The sequence below is a fragment of the Canis lupus genome, chromosome 16 (genome assembly GCF_048164855.1).
Source record: "Canis lupus baileyi chromosome 16, mCanLup2.hap1, whole genome shotgun sequence".
Lineage (NCBI taxonomy): Eukaryota > Metazoa > Chordata > Mammalia > Carnivora > Canidae > Canis > Canis lupus.
In genome coordinates this window covers 13,382,399-13,403,547 of record NC_132853.1, presented here as the reverse complement: position 1 = coordinate 13,403,547, position 21,149 = coordinate 13,382,399, and the positions used below count along the sequence as shown (strand labels likewise).

Here is a 21,149-nt window from a genome sequence, read left to right as displayed (position 1 = left end):
AGCAGAGATGGGGGAAGAGCCATGGGAAATCCTGGGAGGGGTGGGACACCCACAGCCTTCGCCATTACCCCACGCACCCCTCTGCCCCCTGGGTCTGCTGGAGTTTCAGCCAGAATCCCCAGAGCATGTGGGCAACAGGCCCAGGATCTGGGATTGTGTGCCTGGAAATGAATAATTCCCACCCTGGCCCTTCCCAGGTCACTGGAGCTGGCATATCTGGTGACAGGCATCTACTGCAGAGTCACCATGGAGCTGGACAGAACCTGGCTGGGTCCAGGCCCAGCTTGGCTCAGATGCCAAGGCTGTACGTGACCCTCTGCCATGTTCCTTATGGTTGTCTATCAAAGCTTGCATACCCAAATTTCAGATGAAGAAACTGAGGTTCACAGACAGGCTATGCCCTGACAGGCCCCTACAGTGACATGTGGGTCCTAGTGACACATATCCAGCCAGACTTTGCTGCTCTGCCCCATGAAAACCTGGGTCTGCTCCCTCCTGCAGGGCAGCCCACAGGTTCTCTCCTCCATCCTCTGCCAAAAAGGAGTCAGGGGGCCAAAGAGGGACTTCAGACAGAGGGACTTCAGACAGAGCGTCACACAGCAACACCAGTGCGACCCCAAGTGGCCTGTCGCTACTCACCCGGCAAACAGACATCTGATTGGTGGTGAGCGTGCCTGTCTTGTCAGAGCAGATGACCGAGGTGCAGCCCAGGGTCTCCACGGAAGGCAGGCTCCGCACGATGGCATTCTTGCGCGCCATGCGCCGTGTGCCCAGAGCCAGGCACGTAGTGATCACAGCTGGGAGGCCCTCAGGGATGGCAGCCACAGCCAGGGCCACGGCAATCTTGAAGTAGTAGACAGCGCCACGGACCCAGGAGCCGCCATGGGCTGGGTCCGCAAAGTGGCCGATGTTGATGAGCCACACCGCCACACAGATCACAGAGATGGCGTGGGACAGCTGCCGTCCAAACTCATCCAGTTTCTGCTGCAGCGGCGTCCGGTCTGGCTCCACTGCCGCCATCTGGCTCCGGATCTTACCCAGCTCTGTGTGCAGGCCTGTGGTCACTGCCACACCCAGGGCCTTGCCTGCTGCGATATTGGTGCCCTGGCCGAGGGAGACACCAGCAGGGCCGCTTAGCATCCCGGCTGGGGCCCGGCACCCCCGACTCCTTGGGGCTAGGGTAAGGCTCCTGTCCCCCTACTTGGCTTTCTTTGGCTCCACGTCACTTAGTACTCCCAGACTTGGGCAGCTACGCAGTACTGGGCTTCTGCTGCCCTCCCCATGACAGTGTTAGCTCTGGGAAGGCAAGGACTTGGTGTAGCACCTGCGTGGCCGCACAGGAAGCACTAGACCAGTACTGACAATGTGATGCGCCAGCACAGCAGGACACCAACGCATCAAAATGCGATGCATAAAAAAACCAACGTGGCCCCGCCTGAGTGCCAGGCTGACTGCGCTCCTAGGTAAGTAATTTGTAAATATTTACTGAAGAATCCAGTTAACCTGAGTTTAAGTCCATCTACCCCCAAGGCCCTGGTAAAATCCCTGAGTCCTAGCTAGCCTTGAGCTTCTGTGTCCTCTTCCACATGATGGTTCAACCAAAGAGCTGCTCCGAGGAGGCTAATAACCTGGCACCCCTTCAGACGGGAGCCCTGTGCTGAGGCTGGAGAAACGGTAGGTGTCAGGGACAACCTCAGCTTCTCTTCTTTTGTCGTGAGCAATGCGACTTCCACTCCCCCAGGCCCCCACCCACTTGTAGGCCCCTCAGCTAAGGAAATGACTTGCAGTCAGCCAGAGCATCTTCCTTAGAAAGATGCTTAGTGACAGCTGCTGAGCATACAGGGCTTGAGCATGCCCTGTGGAGTCCCCTCCCCACTTCAGAGCAGCCTGTCCAAGGCTTCCAGGCATCCAGGCAGGGTGCTCTCCTTAAGAGCTCTGGGTGAATATTGCATTCTCTGTTTCTGTTCACTTCTGGGCAGATTTTTTAGCCTTATAACTTGGTGTCCTGGGCCATGGCCATATGGCCTGACCCATCTTGGTGGCTTCTGTGTTCCGCTTTAGGCTATTTCTGAGCAGCCTATAAGCATCGATGGTCAAGTCCCTCTGAGGCCACAGGGGACTATCATTCCCACCAGGGCTGAGTCCACCACTCGTTCTGAAAAGAGCCATTGGGCCCTGACACCTTGACTGAGGGGTCAGTTTTCCCATCTGAGAAATGGACTATTTCTGCCATCCTCCACCACTTTGGCAACACTCTTATCTCTAGATAATTCTCCACTGAGTGATTATAGGCTAGCTTTGTCCCTCTTCAGATTAAAGCTGGATAAGAGGAACCGCTCTGTAGTCAGAATGTCTGAGTTCACATCCCAGCTCAACCATTTGCTGGCTGTGTGACCTTGGGCAGTTTATTTAACCTCTCTGTGTCTGTTTCCTTGCTGGAAAATGCAAGTGACAAGAGTACTTACTTCAAAAGCACTGTGAGGATCAAATACACACAGCCTTCAGTAAACATAAGCTATTACCAGTGCTATAAATTTGTACCTATTGTCAATAATTGATGAGGTTCTTTCTTGTAGGGCTTTGACTGATTAAATACTAAAGTTTTTATTATCAGTGTCCAGACAAAGGCTCCAGCCATCCCAGGAACTTACAGAGAAGAGCATATTCTTTTTGTCCTGGTTCACAGCTCTGGGATCTAGGATGGCATCTGTATGCTTGGTCACAGACACGGATTCACCTGGTCATGGAATCAGAAATGAGAAGCCCCACATGAAGACACTCCCCTCCCTGGACTTAAGTAAGCCCTGCTCAGCCATAGCCTCTGGGCCTCACCTGTCAGGATGGACTGGTCCACTCTCAGTGTGGTAGACTTGATCTCGATGAGGCGGAGGTCAGCGGGTACTTTGTCTCCCACTGTGGAGAGAGAGTGGCTGAATGTGGCTTTGGGTACCAGCCCCTGGCAAAGCCAGAAGGGCTGCCAGGAACCAGGGGTAGGTGAGAGGCAGGTGAGCTGTGATCCCTGAGAGAGATGCTACTCCCTGGCCCAGTCTCCTTAGCTGTCCAACAAGGTTTTGGCTGAAGAGATTTGGAAGAATCTGATAGCCACCTGCTCTGTGCACACAGCCAGAAAGATGGGGGCACAGACAGGGATGGGCTCACCAGCATCACATAATGAAAAGAGGCCCCCAGTGTACCTGCCACCTCCACGATGTCTCCAGGGACGATGTCCCGGGCACGGATCCTCTGCACACCTTTGCGGTCTGAGCGGATCACCTTGCCCATCTCAGGCTCATACTCCTTCAAGGCCTCAATAGCACTCTCAGCATTGCGCTCCTGCAGGACATGAGGTAGGGAGGTGGTCTGGCCCCACTGGCCCTCGCAGGCTGACCCCTTGTAATGACATCCCTGGGGCCTGGGATGGAGCTAGACACAGAAGGACCTGTAGGACTCTACCACCAAGTAGCAGTAACATGTAGCAGCCGGGAGACCCAAGGGCCCAGGCCCACTTCCACGCCTCCCACCTGCCATACGCCCACGATGGCATTGGCCACGAGGATCAGCATGATGACCAGGGGCTCCACGAAGGCTGTTGTGGTCTCTTCGCCCTCCTCAAACCAGGCCAGGACCTATGGAGTCAGAGCTGAGTTGAGGCTAGGCTGTGGGCCAGGATCTGCTCACCATTTCCTCCATACCCTGGGTCTGCTGTCTCCTGCTTTGGGAGAGATTCCCCTGGGGAGCCCGGGGTTTGGAGAAGGCTGTTTGAGGCCTTGGCTTATCTGTAGGTAGTGTCTGCCACAGCCCACGTCCCACCCAGCCAACTCTCAGGATGTGGGGCAGTCGGACAGTTGCCGGCTAGACGTCTCACTATCTGCCTAGCTGTCGTTTTCCAAGGGGATGCCAGACTGGCAACAGGAGGATCACCCGGAAGCTTTGTCAGAACTGCGATTCTCAGGGTCCACCCCAGTCCTTCCTGTGTCAGAAACTCTGGGCTGAGGCCCGGAGTCTATGTGGTAACAAACCCGGGCGATCTTGTTACAGGCTTGTGCTGGAAGTCCACTGGCCACAGCAGCATAATTACAGCCAGAGCCCAGGCCTGAGACAGAACACCTGGTTAAAGCCCTGTTCCCACCTCTTGGCCCAAGTGGGTACTTGTCACTCCCCTCCACATGTCTCAGTGTGTCCATCTGAATTGTTGAGGGGAACCAGCATCATTTTGGCTCAGCTGTTGTAAGGTGCCTGCACCGATAGGCTTTTTTTCTCCATGAGAGTCTTCAGTTCCCATAACAACAGTGGCCAGGAGGGCCAGACACAGCTGGCTGGGACCCCTGCTGCCCTGTACTCCATGTCACCCACATGAGGCCTCCTCCCCAGGAGGAGTTGCTGGGCACAGGGCTAAGAGAAGGAGCTGTGTCTACCCTCAGGACGGACATTTCCCTGCACTGCCCTTGGATTTCTGCTGCTCAGCCACCAGTGACAACTATCATCCCCCCTCCCATGGCTCCACCCTGGCCCCATGGCCCTGCAGGTCTGGGGGGCTTCAGGCAGTAAGAATGGGGAGAGAGCAAAAGGAGAGCAGCCATAGACAAGCTGTAAGAGGATAAAGTCCAAATTATTCTGTGGGGCACTAGGAGACATGGAAGGAACTTGTCCCTCCATGAGGGACAATTTGGCAACATCTGGAGACTTTTATTGCCACAACTGCGGGGGAGTACCCCTGGCATTGGTGGGTAGAAGTCAGGGAGGCTGTTAAATATTCTCTAGTATAGGCCAGCCTCCATACCAAGAATTATCTGATCCAAAATGTCAATAGTCCTGTGGCTGAGAAACCTTGTCCTAAGACAGGGAGGGGTGGGGTCAGACCTGTGCTTCTGGAAGCTCACCCTGATAGCCAGAGTAGAGGGGGCAGATGGGAGCAGGGAGTCCAGCATGTAGAGGGCGGGCCTTGGGGGTTCGGGCAAGGGAAGCTGAAGTCTGAGCAAGGCAGGGGGTGGGTAGGGGCCCAGGGATGTCCCTGGCTGAGAGGATAGACCTGTGGTTCAGAGCCTGGACCTCTGAGCACTGCCCTAACCTGCCTCTCCCTTCCCGGCTGCCTGATGCTGTGGGATAGGGGCCTTACTTACAAAGGAGACCAGAGCTGCCAACAGCAGGATGCGCACCAGGAGGTCCTCAAACTGTTCCAGCACCAGCTCCCACAGAGACTTCCCTGAGAACCAGAGCACCATGTGAAGCCTGGGTCCTTTACCAACTGACCTGCCCCCATTTGGGGCTGGGATCACCTCCAAGACCACCTGGCCCACTCCCTCCCTCCCATCCAAAGAGCAAGAGTCTGAGGCAGTAGAGGCACAGGTGGGTGATACTGGGGGGCTCAGCAAAGCCTCACTCTGCTGAGGAGAGAGAAGGATATAACCTGAAAGTGAATGGCCCAAGGATGCTGCTTCCTGGTGGCCTTGCAGCCCACCCTGGCCCAAGCCTCACCTTCCTCAGTTGGGAGCTCTGCGGGATCCAGGCAGTCACAGGAGCCATGAGGAGACAAGAGATAATTGAGTTATGCAGTGGGACCAAGGAGGAATCTCAGCAGTCCCTCCCACTGTGCCTACCCAGGCCAATATGAGGGTCTAGACAGGTCCTCACAGCTCTCTGAGGTCACAGAATGGATGATCTGAGTCCAGAGGCTTCCATTCCTCCACTCACTTCACTCCACTCTGGTTAAGGAAGATCTGGATGGCCTAGCTCACCTGGGGACAAGATCAGAGCCGGGAGGGTCCTTCTAGACCCTCTCCTATGCACAGAGGAGAAACAGAGCAAACTAGAGAAGAGAAGAGACCCCGGAGGTCACCACTGAGTTATTAGCTCCCCTGCACTCTTTGTCAGATGGCTGCATGACCCTATTCAATGTCCCTCATGGCCATGGCAAGGGAGCCCCTCCCTCAAATTGAGAACATGGGCTCAGGCTACCTCTGACATACCTGCCCCTCTGGGAGCACTGAGATAAAGTCTGCAGCACGGCCAGCCCGCTGAACGCCCCCTACCAGGGGGATCCCTTGGACACAACCTCAGCAGTCAGCATCCCAGGCAGTGCGGAAGCCTGCCATGGTTCAGTTCCTAGAGGTTGAGTCTCAACTGTTCCCTCCCAGACCCTCTTCCACTCTGGGCAAGGCCCATCCCACATACCCAGTCTGAGACCAGTGATGTTCCCATACACCACCAGGACCTGCTGTCACTTTACAAGCTCTATTTTTATCTCCTACATTTCCTGAAGCCACCTTTCATTCCAGGTAGAGCTGGCTGCCATGGTATCTGAAGCCTTTGAATCTTCCCAACGCACAAAGGGGTGTCACAAAGGGGCGACAGGGTAGGAACACTCACCCTGTTTCACACGTGCAAGAATGGAGATCCAGAGTGGAAAATGACTTGAACAAGGTCACACAGCAAGTAGGCAGGTCTACGGGAAGGGGCAGGACCTGGACCTCAAGGGGTGGATTCCATAGGGATCCTGTGGATCCCTCCACAGGCTGAGCTCAGGCCCTGCGGAGGCCTGTCTGAGGCTCCTCCCAGACTGAGCCCACCTGAGCCCTGCTCCTCACAGTATAGTCTCTAGACCAGCAGCATTGGCATCACCAGGAAGCATGTCAGCAATGCAGATTCTGAGCCTGTACCCCAGGCTGGCTCTCTCTCTTCCGCCTTCTTGACAGATAAAAGTCCTTTTATCTGTCCAACTGTTTTTAGCTTGAGTACCCACACACATTTTTCCTGTGGGAGCCCTCTCCCCAGACCACCTGTTTGGAAGATCTAGGGCACCTGGCAGCTGAACCATGGAGAGTGTCAAGCAGCCCACTGGACTGCAGGAATTCAGGAGGAAAACATATAACCTAAAAATACACCTTCTAGCATTTTCTCCCTAGTCCTATTTTAGGCAACAGCTGACATTTTCCGTGGAAAATGTAATCTTCAGTGTCCTGCATTGAGATTAAAATCAAACAGACTTTTTCCTTCTGATCTATTTAGCTGAAGCGAACAGGAAAGGCAGGGGGAGGGCCAGACCTGGTTTCTGGGCCAATTCTCCACTGGAGCAGGGTCCTTAGAGATCATCTCTGTCATGCACCAGCCTGGGCACAGAACAGTTCCAACCTCATGGCCCACGTCGGCCTCCACCTGCCATGCTCTACTCAGAAGAGCCTTCTAAATCCCTCATCTCTGTGCATGTCTTCAGGGTTTCTGACTAAAGGAAGAGTTTTTCCATAATTCTCAGCTGAATCCCTCCTACTATCTCCCTAACCCCTCCTTCTGTCAGGCATGTAGCCTCTAGGCCACTGTATTAGGGCATTTTTCTGGGCAGGGTCAAGGCCTGGGGTTGGGAAACAGGTTACAGGGCACACGTACCAGCTCGAGTTCCCCCTCAACTGCCCTCTGCCTGCCTCAATGGTCTCTCAACTTCTCCTCTTCTGCTCTGACCCAAAATCTGACTCAGGATCCAATCTTTGGTGGTCATTCATTCTCCAAATGCTTCTGATTCTTCCCACCTTGTGGGCACATAGTAGGACTGCACTTCCTGGCCCTCGTGCAAGTTACAAAAAAGAAGGGTGCATGTCAGTTCTGGGCAGGGGTGCCCAACGGGTGGCAAGACACTCTGTTTAGAAGGGCGCCGTCCAGTAGAATTTTCTGTGATGATGGAGATGCCCTACAGCTGCACCGTCCTACATGGTAGCTACTAACTGCACATAGCTATTGAGCACTGGGAATGTGTCTAGTGTGACTGAGTAGCTGGATTTTAAATGGTACTTAATTTTCACTCATTTAAATCTAAATAGCCACACAAGGCTAGTGGCTGTGTACCAGACAGTGCAGACCTAGCGCTCTTGGTCCCTCTGCAATAGCAACTGGCAACTGTGACATGGTGTCTGTGCTGTGAACCAGAATCACGGAGTACAGGAGACACAAAGCCCCCACATGACCTGCCATTGACGTACGTATCTACAATGTGAGCAAGAAATGACCTGTATTAAGCCATTGAGACATGAGGTTTGCTCCTGTGCCATGACCGAGCCGACCCTGACTGGTAGGTACCTCCTTCTCCCCAGACCTAGCATCGACTACAAGGTTCCCCTTCTACCCTTACTCACTCCCTGGCGGGAAGGCTCAGCCAGCCATGAGGCCCCAGAATATGCCCTCCTACCCTTGCATGTGCTTCTAGTCTCGCCCGATCAGCTGGCTCCCTGTGGGGTTCTGAGCTTCATTTGGAAGATGTGGTCCCCACCCTCACCCTGAAGGGCTGCTGGAGGATTAGCATCATCATTACTAAGAACCACATTTACTGAGCACCTACTATGTACCAAGCAGTGTGCCAAGTGCTATACCTACATTATCTTCAGAGGTGAGTGGAGAGGTACTGTATGCTGAGCATATAAGACGATCCTCCACAGATGGAATAGCTATAGTGGAATTATTAGTGTTGAGTGTGCCAGACAGCACGCATCCTCTAGGGCATTAACTCTCTTGAGATTCTCAAACAACCTGAGAAGGAAGATACAATTATTATTCCCATTTTACAGAGGAGACAACTGAAGCGGAGGGAGGTTGAGTGACTGGTTACGGTCCTACAGCTGGGAAGTGGCCGCTTTGAACTCAGGTGGTCTGGTCTTTGGCCCCTCGCTCAGCACCTCCTACACTAATTCCTGAGCTGCTCTGCTTTTCCACCCCATCCCACTGTCTTCCCCAGCCAAAGTCACTGAGAAAACTTGGCATCCTATATCCTGATTGTTAGGCTGGATGCCCTTATCCCACCAACTAGCTCACCCCTCCACTGTGACCCCAGAGCCACTAGCCAAAATTATTCCTGTCCAAAAAGGCTCTGCTCTCCTCACAGGTGGCATTTTGGGGGGTTACTGTCTGTTCAGGCCTAGTCTTCTTCAAACTCCAGTCCTGCCAAGACCCTAGACCACCCATTTTTCCCTTCATGTGACTGACTTCTGGGGCCATGGAGGAACTGGAAGGGGACTGGAGACTAGTAGGGCCTAGGAGAGCACCCTCCCAGCCTCTCTCCAGGCATCTCTGTTGGATGCTGTTTTCCCTTTGCTATCCTCAGGCTGTGTGTGGAGAGGTTGAGCCCTTGGCAGGGCCAGATGCACCATTTGTTAAATGGGGAGAATGCCCTGGTCCTGCCCACCTCTTGGTGCCATTCACTAGGCCATGCAGGCAAAGACAGTAGTAGAAAGCGCTCCTCCCTCTCACATCCCAGCTGCTTGAGCCCACTGGCTGCAGCCCCCCACTGCTCTTCTGAAACAGCATCCCTCTGCACCTCTCACATACTGGACTCTCCCAGACAACCCCTGCTCTGGGGCCACTGGGGCCAGACTGAGCTGGCCCACACCCCCAGATGCCCAAGGTGGGGCTGGCCTAGAGGGATCTGGAGTTAGCCTGTGGGTTCTGGGGGCAAAAAGGAGTATATGATCAGAGAAGCCTCATGGTGTAGAGCAAGGGGTCTGGCCAGGGAGCTAAGTTCAAGTCTTGCTCTATTTTTTGGTAGTTCTCTGGCTATGGACAAGTCACTTAACTTCTTCTGTGCCTCAGTTTCCCTATCTGTAAAATAAGGATAATAATAGTAAGTTGCTGTGAAGATTAAATGGTATGCTATTCAGAAATGTTTAGAACATGCACAGCACATCGTTATTAAAGCACAAGCACATGGTCATTAAAATGTAAGCTCCATGCCAGTAGTACTTCATCAAGAGCAGTATCCTCAGCACCTAGAGCAGTGCCTAGAACATGGCAGGTACTCAATAAAGATTTGTGAACGAGTGAATGACTCTGCCTTTGCCCTACTCATAGACCATTAGGGTTCTTCTTGGCCTGCAGCATAAAGATCAATCTTAGCATGGCCTTCAGGGCCTTCCTAGATCTACCCCGACCTTGCCCTTCAGAATCCTCCTATATCTTAGGCGTATGCCCATCTGCCAGTCAAAAGTGAGATGCCTCAGAACTGCCATCACCTTCCCTGGTTTTGCTAGAGCTTTTTCTCCTCCAAGACTGTGCTTGGGCCATTTCTTCTGTGCAGAGTGCCCTTCCCTAACTCCTCATCTAAACCCCAGCCTTTCAGGAAGCCTTCCTGGAAAAGCCCATCCCCCTACCAACCTTCCCTTCTCTTACCAGTCATCAGTACTGGGGCCACCCCCACCTGACTGGAGCACTTCCAGGGTGGAGAGGGGCTGAGTCATCTCTGGGTCCACAAAGAGCCTCACAGAGTTGTTTACTCAGTTGCCCCACGGTTCAGGTACAGGCCCTGAGCAGCCAAGGCTGCCCCAGGCTCCATGCACCACCTGCTCCCCTAATCTTCCCTCTTGACTCCTTTCTTCTCATCTCAAAACACTGGAAACTGGTATTTCAACTTCTAAATGTTGTTTCCAGCCTGGAGAGGCAAGAGCTCCCAAGGTCTTCCTCAAAGGTAAGTTTACAGAGCAATTAAATCACGTCTTGCAGAGTCAGGGAGGGGCCTTCACTACCTGGCCCTGTGTGGCTCTCTAGGACCCGCCCAGAGTGGACAACATGGCCCTGCTCTCACAGGGGCCTTGGGATGCAGATCTCCCAATGCAGGGGCCTACAGCCTACCTGGCTGATCTGGTGCTAGAAAACACTGGCAAAGGGTTTGCTTAGCATCTGTGGTCCGCTGTGCTGTGAACAAACTCAGCCCTGCCTCAGGGGGCTCCTCGTGCAAGGGGATGCTGCTCCCAGGAGGAGGCTTAAGGCTGCCCCCTTAAGGGCCAGTGGGCACGAAATCTAGGGTGAAACCTGAAAGACCTGTAGCTTTCCAATGCCTGCAGGACCACACCTCCCCCAGATCCAAGAGTCATTTCACATCCTGAAAGGCCTTTAGGGGATCTCAGAGTTCCACATCTGCACTGAGGAGGACACAGGCCAAAGAGGGGCAAGTCTTCCTGAGGCCTCCAGCAAGTTGGACCACTCTGACCTCACCCCCTCCTTCTGCCCGGTCCCACTCCCCTTGGCCAAGTTTCTAAGGCCCACATATATGTGTTTCCTGCGTCCCAGCAGCCCACTGGGGCCTGGGTTGAGGGTGGGAGATAAGGTCACAGCCCAGACAACACTGGCAGTAATCTAAATCTGGCCATCCTTCCCACCTGCAGCTCTGGGGCCATTGTATCCACTACACAGAGGGGCAGCAGGAGGCCCAGGAAGGCAGGCTCCAGTTGCTTTAGGAGCCCCCTCCCCCAGCTCCCCTGAACAGGAACCACCTCAGACCTTTTGGGGTGTTGCCTGACTCTCACGTCACTGGGCTCTCCAGGGCCATTAGGTGTTGGCCCACTTGGTAGGACATGTCCAGCACAGGCCTGCCTCTTACCTTGGCTCATGTCCAGCAAAGGTGATGGGCAGCCCATTCAAGGACACAAGGAAATCAAATGGTTCCAAAATACAAGGAAAAATGCCCAACCTGACTTGTAAATGATGAAATGCAAAGAAAAACTATAAGAGGACTCTTTCCATCAGACTGGCACAGATCAAAATGTCCTGTGGGAGGGTGAGGAAGCAGGCACATCAACTGCTGCAACTTTATGGAGAATAACTTAGCAACAGCCGGGAAAATTTAAAATATACATGGCATTCGACCCAGCAATTCCACTTCTAGGAATTTATCCTCTGGCAATATTGACAAATATGTGAAGTGATGTGGGGACAAGAATATGCTTGTAATGTGTGATAGGAGAGGCTATGAACAATCCAAGTGCCCGTCAAAAGACAGGCAAAGAAATACTAGAACAGCCGCATGAAACTCTACAGAAGCCACTAGGAAGCCTGAGGATGCTCCATGTGGCACAATCTCCAAAAATGATTATCAGGGAAAACAGGGGCCAAACAGCACTCACAATCCTTCCCTTTCATGTGAAAAAGATCATAGATCACAGACCTAGCGTGTACGTACAGAGTATGTTGCGAAGGAGACACAGGACACTGGGAACACTGGGTGGTTGGGAACAGGTCTGAGGAGACTTTACTGTATCCTTTGTACCCTCTGAATGTTGCATTGTGTGCACAGTTTTACTTAAGCAAACAAACAAACAGACAAACAAACAAACAAACTGAAAGGATGTAGAAAGCCTCCGGAGGAAGCGGAGTCCTGGGCACTTGGGGACCTGCGGGGAAGGGTACTCTCACAAGAGGTGCTGGGCCAGGAGCCTCCCGCTCCCTGCCCTGTTGGGGTTTCAGAGGACACATCTATTCAGTGGGGTTAAGAAAGCTGTGTTCTGTGTGTATGGGGGACTCCCAGCTGGCATATGCCCTGACAGCACTACTGAGGCCCCATCCCCAGCTCTGGGGAGGGAGGAGGAAGAGAAGGTGGGAGCACGGGATCCCCAGCCTCTGCTTCACAGCCTCCCTTCCTCCATCCACCAGCAGAATTTGCAAACTTCAGGACTTAAGCAAATGACTTCCTTGTGGTTTCCAGCACTAACGACCTTGCAGGTGCAGAGACTCCTGGGTGGGGTGGGAGGGGACACTAGTCCCTGGGGTGTTTCCCTCCACCTGTAGGTTTGGCCCATCCCACCACCCAGCTGGCCTGGAGCCTGGCCTAGACTCTTCTGCTACAAGGAAGGATGGCTTGGTGTGCATAAACACTTGCAAGCAGCCATATGGCACGGGTCCTATTGTAGACTCTCTATGATGAAAAAATTAAGGCACAGAGAGAGGTCACTTACACATGATACACCACTATGAAGGGGCAGAGCTAAGGTTCAAAACTGTCAGCCCTACCCCAGAGATGGGTATACCACGCCCGGTCACCCAAGAGGAAAAGACCTCCCCAGTGCCTGTAGAAACTGCAGGACACCCATGCCTCCTCCTTAGCTGTTGCTGGTCAGAGTGAGAGCATGATGCAGGAAGGGGCAGCTGGCTCCACTCTCCTCACCTGAGGACTTCCAGAGCCCTGGAATGCTTCCTGAGGAGGAAGCAAATCAGTGATCTGAGGGATCTCTGGGGTGCTGGGAGGGCTTGGGGGCTGGGATAGCTACTGCCTAGCTGACTCACCTTCTAGTACAGCCACCAGTACCATGGGCCTAGGGCCTGTGGGACCAGTGACCCCTTGCACAGACAGGAAAAACGAGGCAACAGAGGGATAGGTACCTAGTATCAGCTCTATCAAGTATTGTGTGACCTTGGGCAAGCTATCTAACATCCTGATGACTCAGTGTAATGAGTATGACAATAGTTATTTTCATTGAGTTGTTTTGGGGAATTAAAGAAGAGATGAAAAGTGTTCAGAACAGTGCCTGGCACATAGTAAGTGCTCAGTGAGCATTAGCTTTTATCATTTACTACAATCAAAGTTCAAGGGAACCAGGGGAGTCCATCAATGCCCCCCCCCCAGCTTTTCCTACCTACCACCCCCCGAATGCACATCCACCCCTTTTGGGGACCTATATACCACACCAACATCCTTATGCATCACCTCACACAGATGCTCAGTGGCCCGCTCACCCCCAAATCACCTTACCTACACAAAACAACATGGGAGAGACCTAGAGGCTTCCTCCTCAGGCAGAGTCTCTGCTGGATCAACGAACACATGGGAACCAGGAACTAGAGGGATGTTGTTCAGGGTCACACAGAGCCTCTGGGGGTAGAACCAAGGTCTGGGTCCCTAGTTTTCCTTGGGAATCAGGACTCCTAAGCTGGAGGAGCAGCTTTTCTGTACAGCAGCACAGAAGAGTCTGTAGAACCCCAGACCTGTTGCCTTGACCTCCATCCCCACCCCGGGTTTGGGGGACAGGTCCTGCTGCCTTGCCCTCTTGCAGCAATGACACCCTCCCTGCCAAGTCACTAATGGAGGATATTAAATAATATTTATCTCCCTAGTTCCTCCCACAGCTCAACTAAATATAGCAACTAATTTTTTTGGAAAAGGATTTCTGCTCCAGAAAGATAATATTTATATAAGAGGTGGTTTTCATAAGCCAATACAAAACCCAAAGCTCCCTTTCTGACAGCTCTTGGTAATTTTCAAGTCATCCCCGAGCAGTGAGACACTCAGGCCAGAGCACTTTCCCCTCTGGCTGGCTGGGATCCCTGAAAGGGTGAGGACCCAAGTCCTAAAACAAAGTGGGTCCAGACTCCGCTTTGGGGATGGAAGGGACATTTCCATCTAAATCCCTAACATTGTGCCCAGTGCAGGGGGTGGGCGGTGACAAAAAGGGTGGCAAGTCCTGCCTGGAAGTGACTTGAAGAGGGCCCCCCAACATCTTCCACCTTCACAAGGCCTCCGAATGTGCCTGTGGTCACATCTGGAGAGTACCTGGTACTTGTGCCTTTTGGCAGACAGAGAATCCCAAACTCCTTTGAAGATGAGGAAGAAGTGATACCACCCCCGCAAACAGCAACAGCAGGAAGGCTCCCTGGCTGCCCAGGGATGGTCAGGTGCCGCTCCAGGTCATGCAAGAGGGAAAGGCCTTCCCTGGCAACTCCCTGGGTGAGGCCTTGAGTGTGCCCCCGCCCCGCCTCGAGGTGGGTCTCCTGCCTCAGCGGTTCAAAGCCCCCACCGACTCCCGCCAGCCACATCCGCCTTGGGTTGCAGAAAGAGGAAGACCTGGGGTGGGGGTGGGGGCACCAAGGCTGCCAGCTGACAAGCTGCACCTTCTGGGTGTTTCACCGAGCCTAGGGGGAGACCCTCGGGGCCAGCTGCGAGGCTGGGTCCGGGTCCCTGGCTGGTCCCTAGCCACATTGCCTTGGCATGTGCATTTGTATGCTGGGGGCCGATTGCAGTGCGGGGTCAGGACGAGGGCGGAGGGCGGTGGATTCAAACTTGCGGGAGTGGATAGGGTCGGGGGTGGCCGTGGGAAGCCCTGAGAGACCGCACAGGTCCCGGGGAGCTGGGAGGGGAGCCCGGCGCCAGGTCTCTAAACCCGGAACCCACCCGACCCCGCCGAAGGTGGCCGCGCAGCCCGTCCGAGAGCCCCAAGAGCATCTGCAGACGTTTCCGGAGCTCTCGCTTCCTGCCCGCCCGCGGGGACCGAAGGCTGGAGGGGGGAGGCCTGCTCCCCAGCTGCGGCGTAGGGGGGTAAACTGAGGCTGCGGCGCGCGGCCCCCAGCTGCCCCGGCCAGGCCCGCGCTCTCACCGTTGGGGCCGTAGCGCTCCCGCGCGGCAGACACCTGCTCCGGCCTCAGGCCGCCCTCGACCGTCACCGAGAAGCCGCGCAGCACTTCGGCTGCCGAGAGCAGGTGCGCCGCCTCCATGCCGCCCGCCCGCCTTTCTGCGCGGTCGGCACCGTCGAGTCCGCCTCTTCGCGGGGCTACTGCGCGGGGCGCCGGCAGCTCGAGCCCGGGCGAGCGCCGCGCGAGGTCATGTCCGCTCGGGGACCTTCCCCGACGGCAGTGGCGGCAGCGGCGGCGAAGGCAAGCGCCAGGATGCGGCGCCCCAGGCTCCCTCCCCGGGGCGGGGCGGCGCGGAGCCCGCCCCCGCACTCACACCCCTTCCGGCAGCCCCGGGAGCCGCCGCCGCCCCGCCCCCGCAGCGCCCCGGGCCCGCGAGCCCGGCCGCCCGCGCCCGCCCATTCTGCGGAAGGGGGAACTGAGGCCGCGCCGAGCCTGGCCGGGAGGGGTCTCAGCCCCTGCGCCGGGCTTCGGGCGCCCCCGGGACGGAGAGCAGAGGCGGGCCGCCTTCTTGAGAGCCTTCCTGGGTCCGGGGGGCGGGGGGGGGGAGGGTGTGGCAAAAGGGAGGTGTCGGTAGAAGGGCTTCCAACGCCCGAATTTGAATTATGCAAAGGGTCGCCCTGGGTCTAGAGAGAACCCAAAAGCCTGTGAATGAGCGCATCCATTACGGAGGAGCCAGTGATGTTTACTTCTCTCGACGTTCGTGCTTTATCTCTTCCAAATTTTCAACAATGCAAGGTTATTCCTCCTCATATAACCGAACTTCCGACAATGAACCAGTATATGAGAAAGAAAACCAGTCTCGTGATCCTAGACTCACACCTTCACCCAAGCAGGAAATGTAACTGCCAAGGTGGGCGTGGGAGTCCCTAGAGGCCTGAGGGGGTGGGGTGGAGGCCTCTGGCCAGGGCCCCCAGGGAGAGTGATCCTGAGCCAGGGATGGGGAAGGACTGAGGAACTCCCATTCCAGCGCTTTGCTCTCTGAGTCCCAGCAGCTCTAGGGGAGACAAGAGAAAGGGCTGCAGGTCAGGGCAGCAAGCTGTGGGAGGGCAGAAACCACTCACCCCAGGAAAGGTGGAGCAAAGAGAACAATCTACTTCAGGCATCCTCTTCAGCCTAAGACCCAGCCAGTCTCATCCCATGGGCCATCTTATGCCCCACCAAGCTGGCCTCTGTTGTCTTCTGGGGTCCACCATGGCTGCACAAGGCCACAGCTACCAGGATTGAACCCAGCCAGCCAGCTGTTCAAACCCTAAACGGCATAGTGCCTCTGCGCCTGAAAGCCTTTCCAGATACCGCAACTGCACACACAAGCCCCAGCTTCCAGCCTGGCCTCTGGTTGCTGACCCCTACCCAGACCATGTCTACCTCCAGGTCCTGATCTCTTGTCCTAGTACGGAACTGGGGTCCTCCTCCTGCCTTATCTTCATTATGCCACCTTGAGCATAGAGACATTCAGTGAGCATATGCTTTATCTGCACTTGGACAAACAGCTAGTGGCCAAAGTGACATGGTCATAGGCGTGCTGTACAAAGGGCAGGTCTGTCCACCCCACTTCCCAGCTGCCACGTACTGAGAACTTCAGTGCTGGCATCTGGTCCCAGCTCTCTCACTGGACAGATGGTCGGCAGAACTTACAGCCTCTCTGGCAGTGGGCATGCCTACCTCACCTCCCCTGAGGGGGCTAAGGTGGAGCACGGGGAAAGATAGATCTTAGAAGGATTTGGGCATGTGAAGAAGAGGGTGTTGCAGTTAGGAAAAAAAACAGCCTGTAGGGCAGCCCCGGTGGCCTAGCCGTTTAGCGCTGCCTTCAGCCCGGGGTGTGATCCTGGAGACCTGGGATCGAGTCCCACGTCGGGCTCCCTGCACGGAGCCTGCCTCTCCCTCTGCCTGTGTCTCTGCCTCTCTCTCTGTATCTGTCGTGAATAAATAAAATCTTAAAAAAAACAAACACAAACGGCCTGTGTTGAAGGTGGGAAACCTCAGCTGTGTGCCAGAGACAGTGATTCAATCCCACAGCATGGCTGGGTCATAAGGAGTATGAGCACCAGGATCAGAGAGACAGGGCTGCAACACTGAGAACCTTCATTGTCTGTCTAATGGCCTGGGTTTTGTACTGAGGGCTTTTTAAACGATAAGAGATGGGGCTTCCCTCTGAAGCTTTTGCAACGGAGAGCAGAGGCTGAGGGATTCTGCAATCTTCCTGACAAATAATGAGGCAGTGTGCACCAAGGCAGAGAAGGCTGCGAGAGACAGGACCTGGTAATGGATTAGATTTAGTAATGAGAGATAGTGAGGAATCACAGCTAACACCCAAGTTTCTGCTTCAGTAGCTGGGCGGTTGAGGGGTTCAGCTGATGGGGGGAGAGGAGCCAGGGGTGCGTCTGGGGTCAAGTGGAGAGTGAGGGGCCTGGGGGACTCCAGGTGGAGGTGTCTAAGAGCAGCTGTGTGTTTGGGGCTGCTGAGGGCCACTTGGGAGGCAGCTTGAGCTGCTCAGTAACCACCTCCCAGCTGAGTGGCGGGGGGAAGGCTCTGACCCAGGAGTGGCTCAGCCATTGACAGGTGAGCTGAGCTAATCAAACTCTTTCTTGACAGTTTAAGCGTTGAGAGGACTTGCCAAATATGCCGTCCCATTCAAATACAGATTTTGTGATGCGACGCATGGGAGTTCAGTGAGACTCAAATTAAGTATAAAGCAAGTGTAGTCCGTCTATGACTACGTGGAAGTGCTGACCACCCTGAGAGGCCATACTTTCCTTTGAAGCAGAACTTGCTTCAAAAGCAGAAAGAAGGCAGTAGGGCCCTAAGAAACACTTCCTCACTCATGTTACTTCCCAGCATTCACAGACCATTTATATTAGAAAGAATGCCCCTATAAGAAAAGAAAAATCTGAAGGAACAGGGAAGGGAAAAGTGATCTGGGCTGAGGGGCAGCCTGTGCAAAATAGGCTTTGCTGAGAGGTCTTGGAGGTGCCGGTTATCTCTGGAGGTCTCTGTGAGGTCTTGGAGGTGCCTCCTCAGTCTCCCCATCTATCACATCAGTGCTGGCTGTGGGAGGAGGGCCTGAGACTGTGCAGTCCTTAGAGGAGACAGAGAGTCTGGGGTTGCCCTGCCACTGCCCCACTTTGGTTTGTAAATGGGTTTGACTCAAAATGCAAACTGTCCTGGAGACCGGAGAACTTCACTTCCTGTTCACCAGGGTCATCCAGGCCCAACAGGGAGATGTTCCAGCTCTCTGAGGCCCTGCCACTGAGCACTGATTTTAAACCCACTGTCTTAACCTCCTACCCCACTCACTTGGACATCCCCCCTCTGGAGGGGCAGGAAAGACTGCCTCCCAACTAACTGTTCTGACTGGAAGATGTTCCTGTCTGCTACCTTCTCTCTGACCCCAAGTTATTTTTTTTGATCTTTCAGGCTTGGGGACCCCATGTAAGCCCCTGATGCACCCCTACTAGTCCTCCTGGGCCCAGGGCCCCACCTGGCCTGGAGCCACTTGTATAACCTGTGTAACCTGTGCTCTCAGCCTCTCCCTGTTCTCTCGCATCGGGACTTCCACCCTCTCATCTCCCTTCAGCCCTACTCCTTAGAGGGTGTCGAAATTCCTCAGCCCAACATTCATCTTCACTGCTTTCTACCTCCATGGTTGCCACATGGGGGCCACATCTAATTCACTGCATGTACTAGGAAGTTTTTTGCCTCTGAATCTTTGCTTACGTTGTCCCCTGTGCTTGGAACACCCCTTCATCTTTTAGTGCTCATCCTTACTAGTCCTTAAGGCCCGGAAGCCACTTCTCATCCCTGAGGCCAACAGGGCTTTGGTAGCCTGCATGACCCCATCAAGCTCATGGCACCCTGGTGTCCATTGTCTGCCCTGCTCGTCTTACTGGACATTGATACCCCTGAGGGCAGGCATCTGGTCTGACTCACCTTGGTTCCCAGGAGGTGTCAGGGAAAGTGTTTGAATGACAGAGTTGAGACAGGAAAACTCCAGAAGCTCTTCCTGGGACAGGAGCATACCTGATCTTCGAGGGCCTGGGGAAGCACAGACCTGTCAACAGCAGGACAGAGCAGGCACCCAGGGTCCTTCAGCTGGCCCAGGACACCTATCATTGCATTTTGGTCCAAGGAGCCTGGCCTCCTTCCCCTTGCATTTACCTCTACAAGAACACCTTACACAGGGTGGGGGTAGGGGCTTTGGACCACGCTGCCCGCTCCTCAGTTCCTTAAGGCAACTTCCTGTCCTTGCCACCTTATCTACCCGGCCAGGCTGAGGAGAAGAAGTTGTCCTCTGTCTCCCAGTGGTGGACAGAGACACCTCAGACTTCAAAAAGTGGGGAGCATATAATGTGAAGGTGTCTGCTCCTTCCAGGTCTGCCTCCTCTTGCTACTTCTACTAGACTTCTCTTCCTAAAGCAGCCATGCTACTCCTCTCCTTCTCAAGTGCCTTCTATGGCTTCCTATGGTCTTCCCCCATTAAGATCAACTCCTCAGTTTGCCAACCTTATCTTGTGCTCCTGCCCCCTCAACACATTAAACTTTTTTTTTTTTAAGATTTTATTTATTTATTCATGAGAGACACACACAGAGAGAGAGAGAGTGAGAGAGAGAGAGAGATTGAGAGAGGCAGAGTCACAGGCAGAGGGAGAAGCAGGCTCCGTGCAGGGAGCCCAATGCGGGACTCCATCCCGGGACCCTGGGATCACACCCTTAGCTGAAGGCAGACGCTCAACCTCTGAGCCACCCAGGCATCCCATCAACACCTTAAACTTGAGTCACTTTGACTTATCTTCTCCATCCTTGGTCCAAGAATTCCTCCCTCCCTGTCTTTGCCCATGCTATTACCTGTTCTGGGAAAATAGTTCACTTATCTTTATCTGTCTAAACCCTCCTCACTCTTCAAATGCCTTCTCCAGGTGGCACCTGGGTGGTGCAGTCGGTTAAACATTCGACTCATGGTTTCTGCTCAGGTGGTGATCTCAGGGTGGTGAGATCTAGTCCTGTGTCTAGTCCTGGGCTCAGTGCAAGTCTGCTTGAGATTCTCTCTCCCTCTCCCCTTGCCCCTCCTGCTTGTGCTTTTTCTCTCATTCTTTCTCTAAAATAAATGAATCAATCTTTTTTTTTCTAAAGATTTTATTTATTTATTCATGATAGTCACACAGAGAGAGACAGAGAGGCAGAGACACAGGCAGAGGGAGAAGCAGGCTTCATGCTGGGAGCCCGATGTGGGATTCGATCCCGGGTCTCCAGGATCGCGCCCCGGGCCAAAGGCAGGCGCCAAACCGCTGCGCCACCCAGGGATCCCTGAATCAATCTTTATAAAAAAAATTACCTCTCCCAGAATTCCTCCTTGACCCCTTGGGAGCCTTGTAACTCCTGAGTGGCCTGTTTGTGTGCTCCTCCGTACTTGCCTGAATTCTCATCTGCAGCAGCCGACTGTATCCCCCCAGAACAAGAGCTACATCTGAATCATCTCAATGTGTCTGCAGGGTGGCCCAGGCTATGAAAGTTATTATAAAGTTGCCCTCTAGAAAATGAGTGGGAAAAATTAGAGAGGGTGACAAACCATGAGAGACTCCTAACTCTGGGAAGTGAACAAGGGGTCGTGGAAGGGGAGGTGGGCGGGGGGGGGAGGGTAACCGGGTGACCCCAGATGGGCACAGAGGAGGGCACTTGATGGGATGAGCACTGGGTGTTATATGTTGGAAAATCGAACTTCAATGAAAAAAAAAAAAACTAAAAAAATAATGAAGTTGCCCTCTAGATTAGGAATCTCCCGAGGCCTTAGTTAAGTCTATCCTTACATCTCAGTGCTTAGCACCTAGTCTGGTATCTTTGTAGACACCAGGTACCAAAGATATTGGTTAAATGAACAAGGTCCAGGCAAATGTAACAAGAGATAAAAGAAATACTGGAAAGCGAAAAATGAATGAGTGTATTGACATCCCTGAGCTGTGACATTCTCACCATAGGATGTATCAGAATTAGCATTCCCATTATAT

General features: G+C 54.0%; 1 protein-coding gene across 5 annotated transcripts in view; it reads right to left on the bottom strand.

Moving 5' to 3' along the window:
* The window catches only part of ATP2A3 (ATPase sarcoplasmic/endoplasmic reticulum Ca2+ transporting 3), a 32,539-nt gene extending 17,140 nt beyond the window's left edge, over positions 1–15,399 (bottom strand). For 2 of the 5 annotated variants that reach the window (XM_072778915.1, XM_072778912.1), the window contains exons 1-8: positions 15,114–15,381; positions 5,476–5,493; positions 5,121–5,203; positions 3,522–3,626; positions 3,195–3,333; positions 2,833–2,913; positions 2,652–2,737; positions 640–1,104 (exon numbers count right to left, since the gene is read on the bottom strand). In XM_072778915.1, the coding sequence (XP_072635016.1) occupies positions 640–1,104; positions 2,652–2,737; positions 2,833–2,913; positions 3,195–3,333; positions 3,522–3,626; positions 5,121–5,203; positions 5,476–5,493; positions 15,114–15,231 (1,095 nt within the window). In that variant the 5' untranslated portion in view covers positions 15,232–15,381. Of the gene's footprint in view, positions 1–639; positions 1,105–2,651; positions 2,738–2,832; positions 2,914–3,194; positions 3,334–3,521; positions 3,627–4,019; positions 4,200–5,120; positions 5,204–5,475; positions 5,494–8,358; positions 8,512–15,113 lie in introns of those variants that run through there. The other 3 variants (XM_072778914.1, XM_072778910.1, XM_072778913.1) reach the window with 3 other exon arrangements.
* Between the last annotated feature and the right edge of the window lie 5,750 nt (positions 15,400–21,149).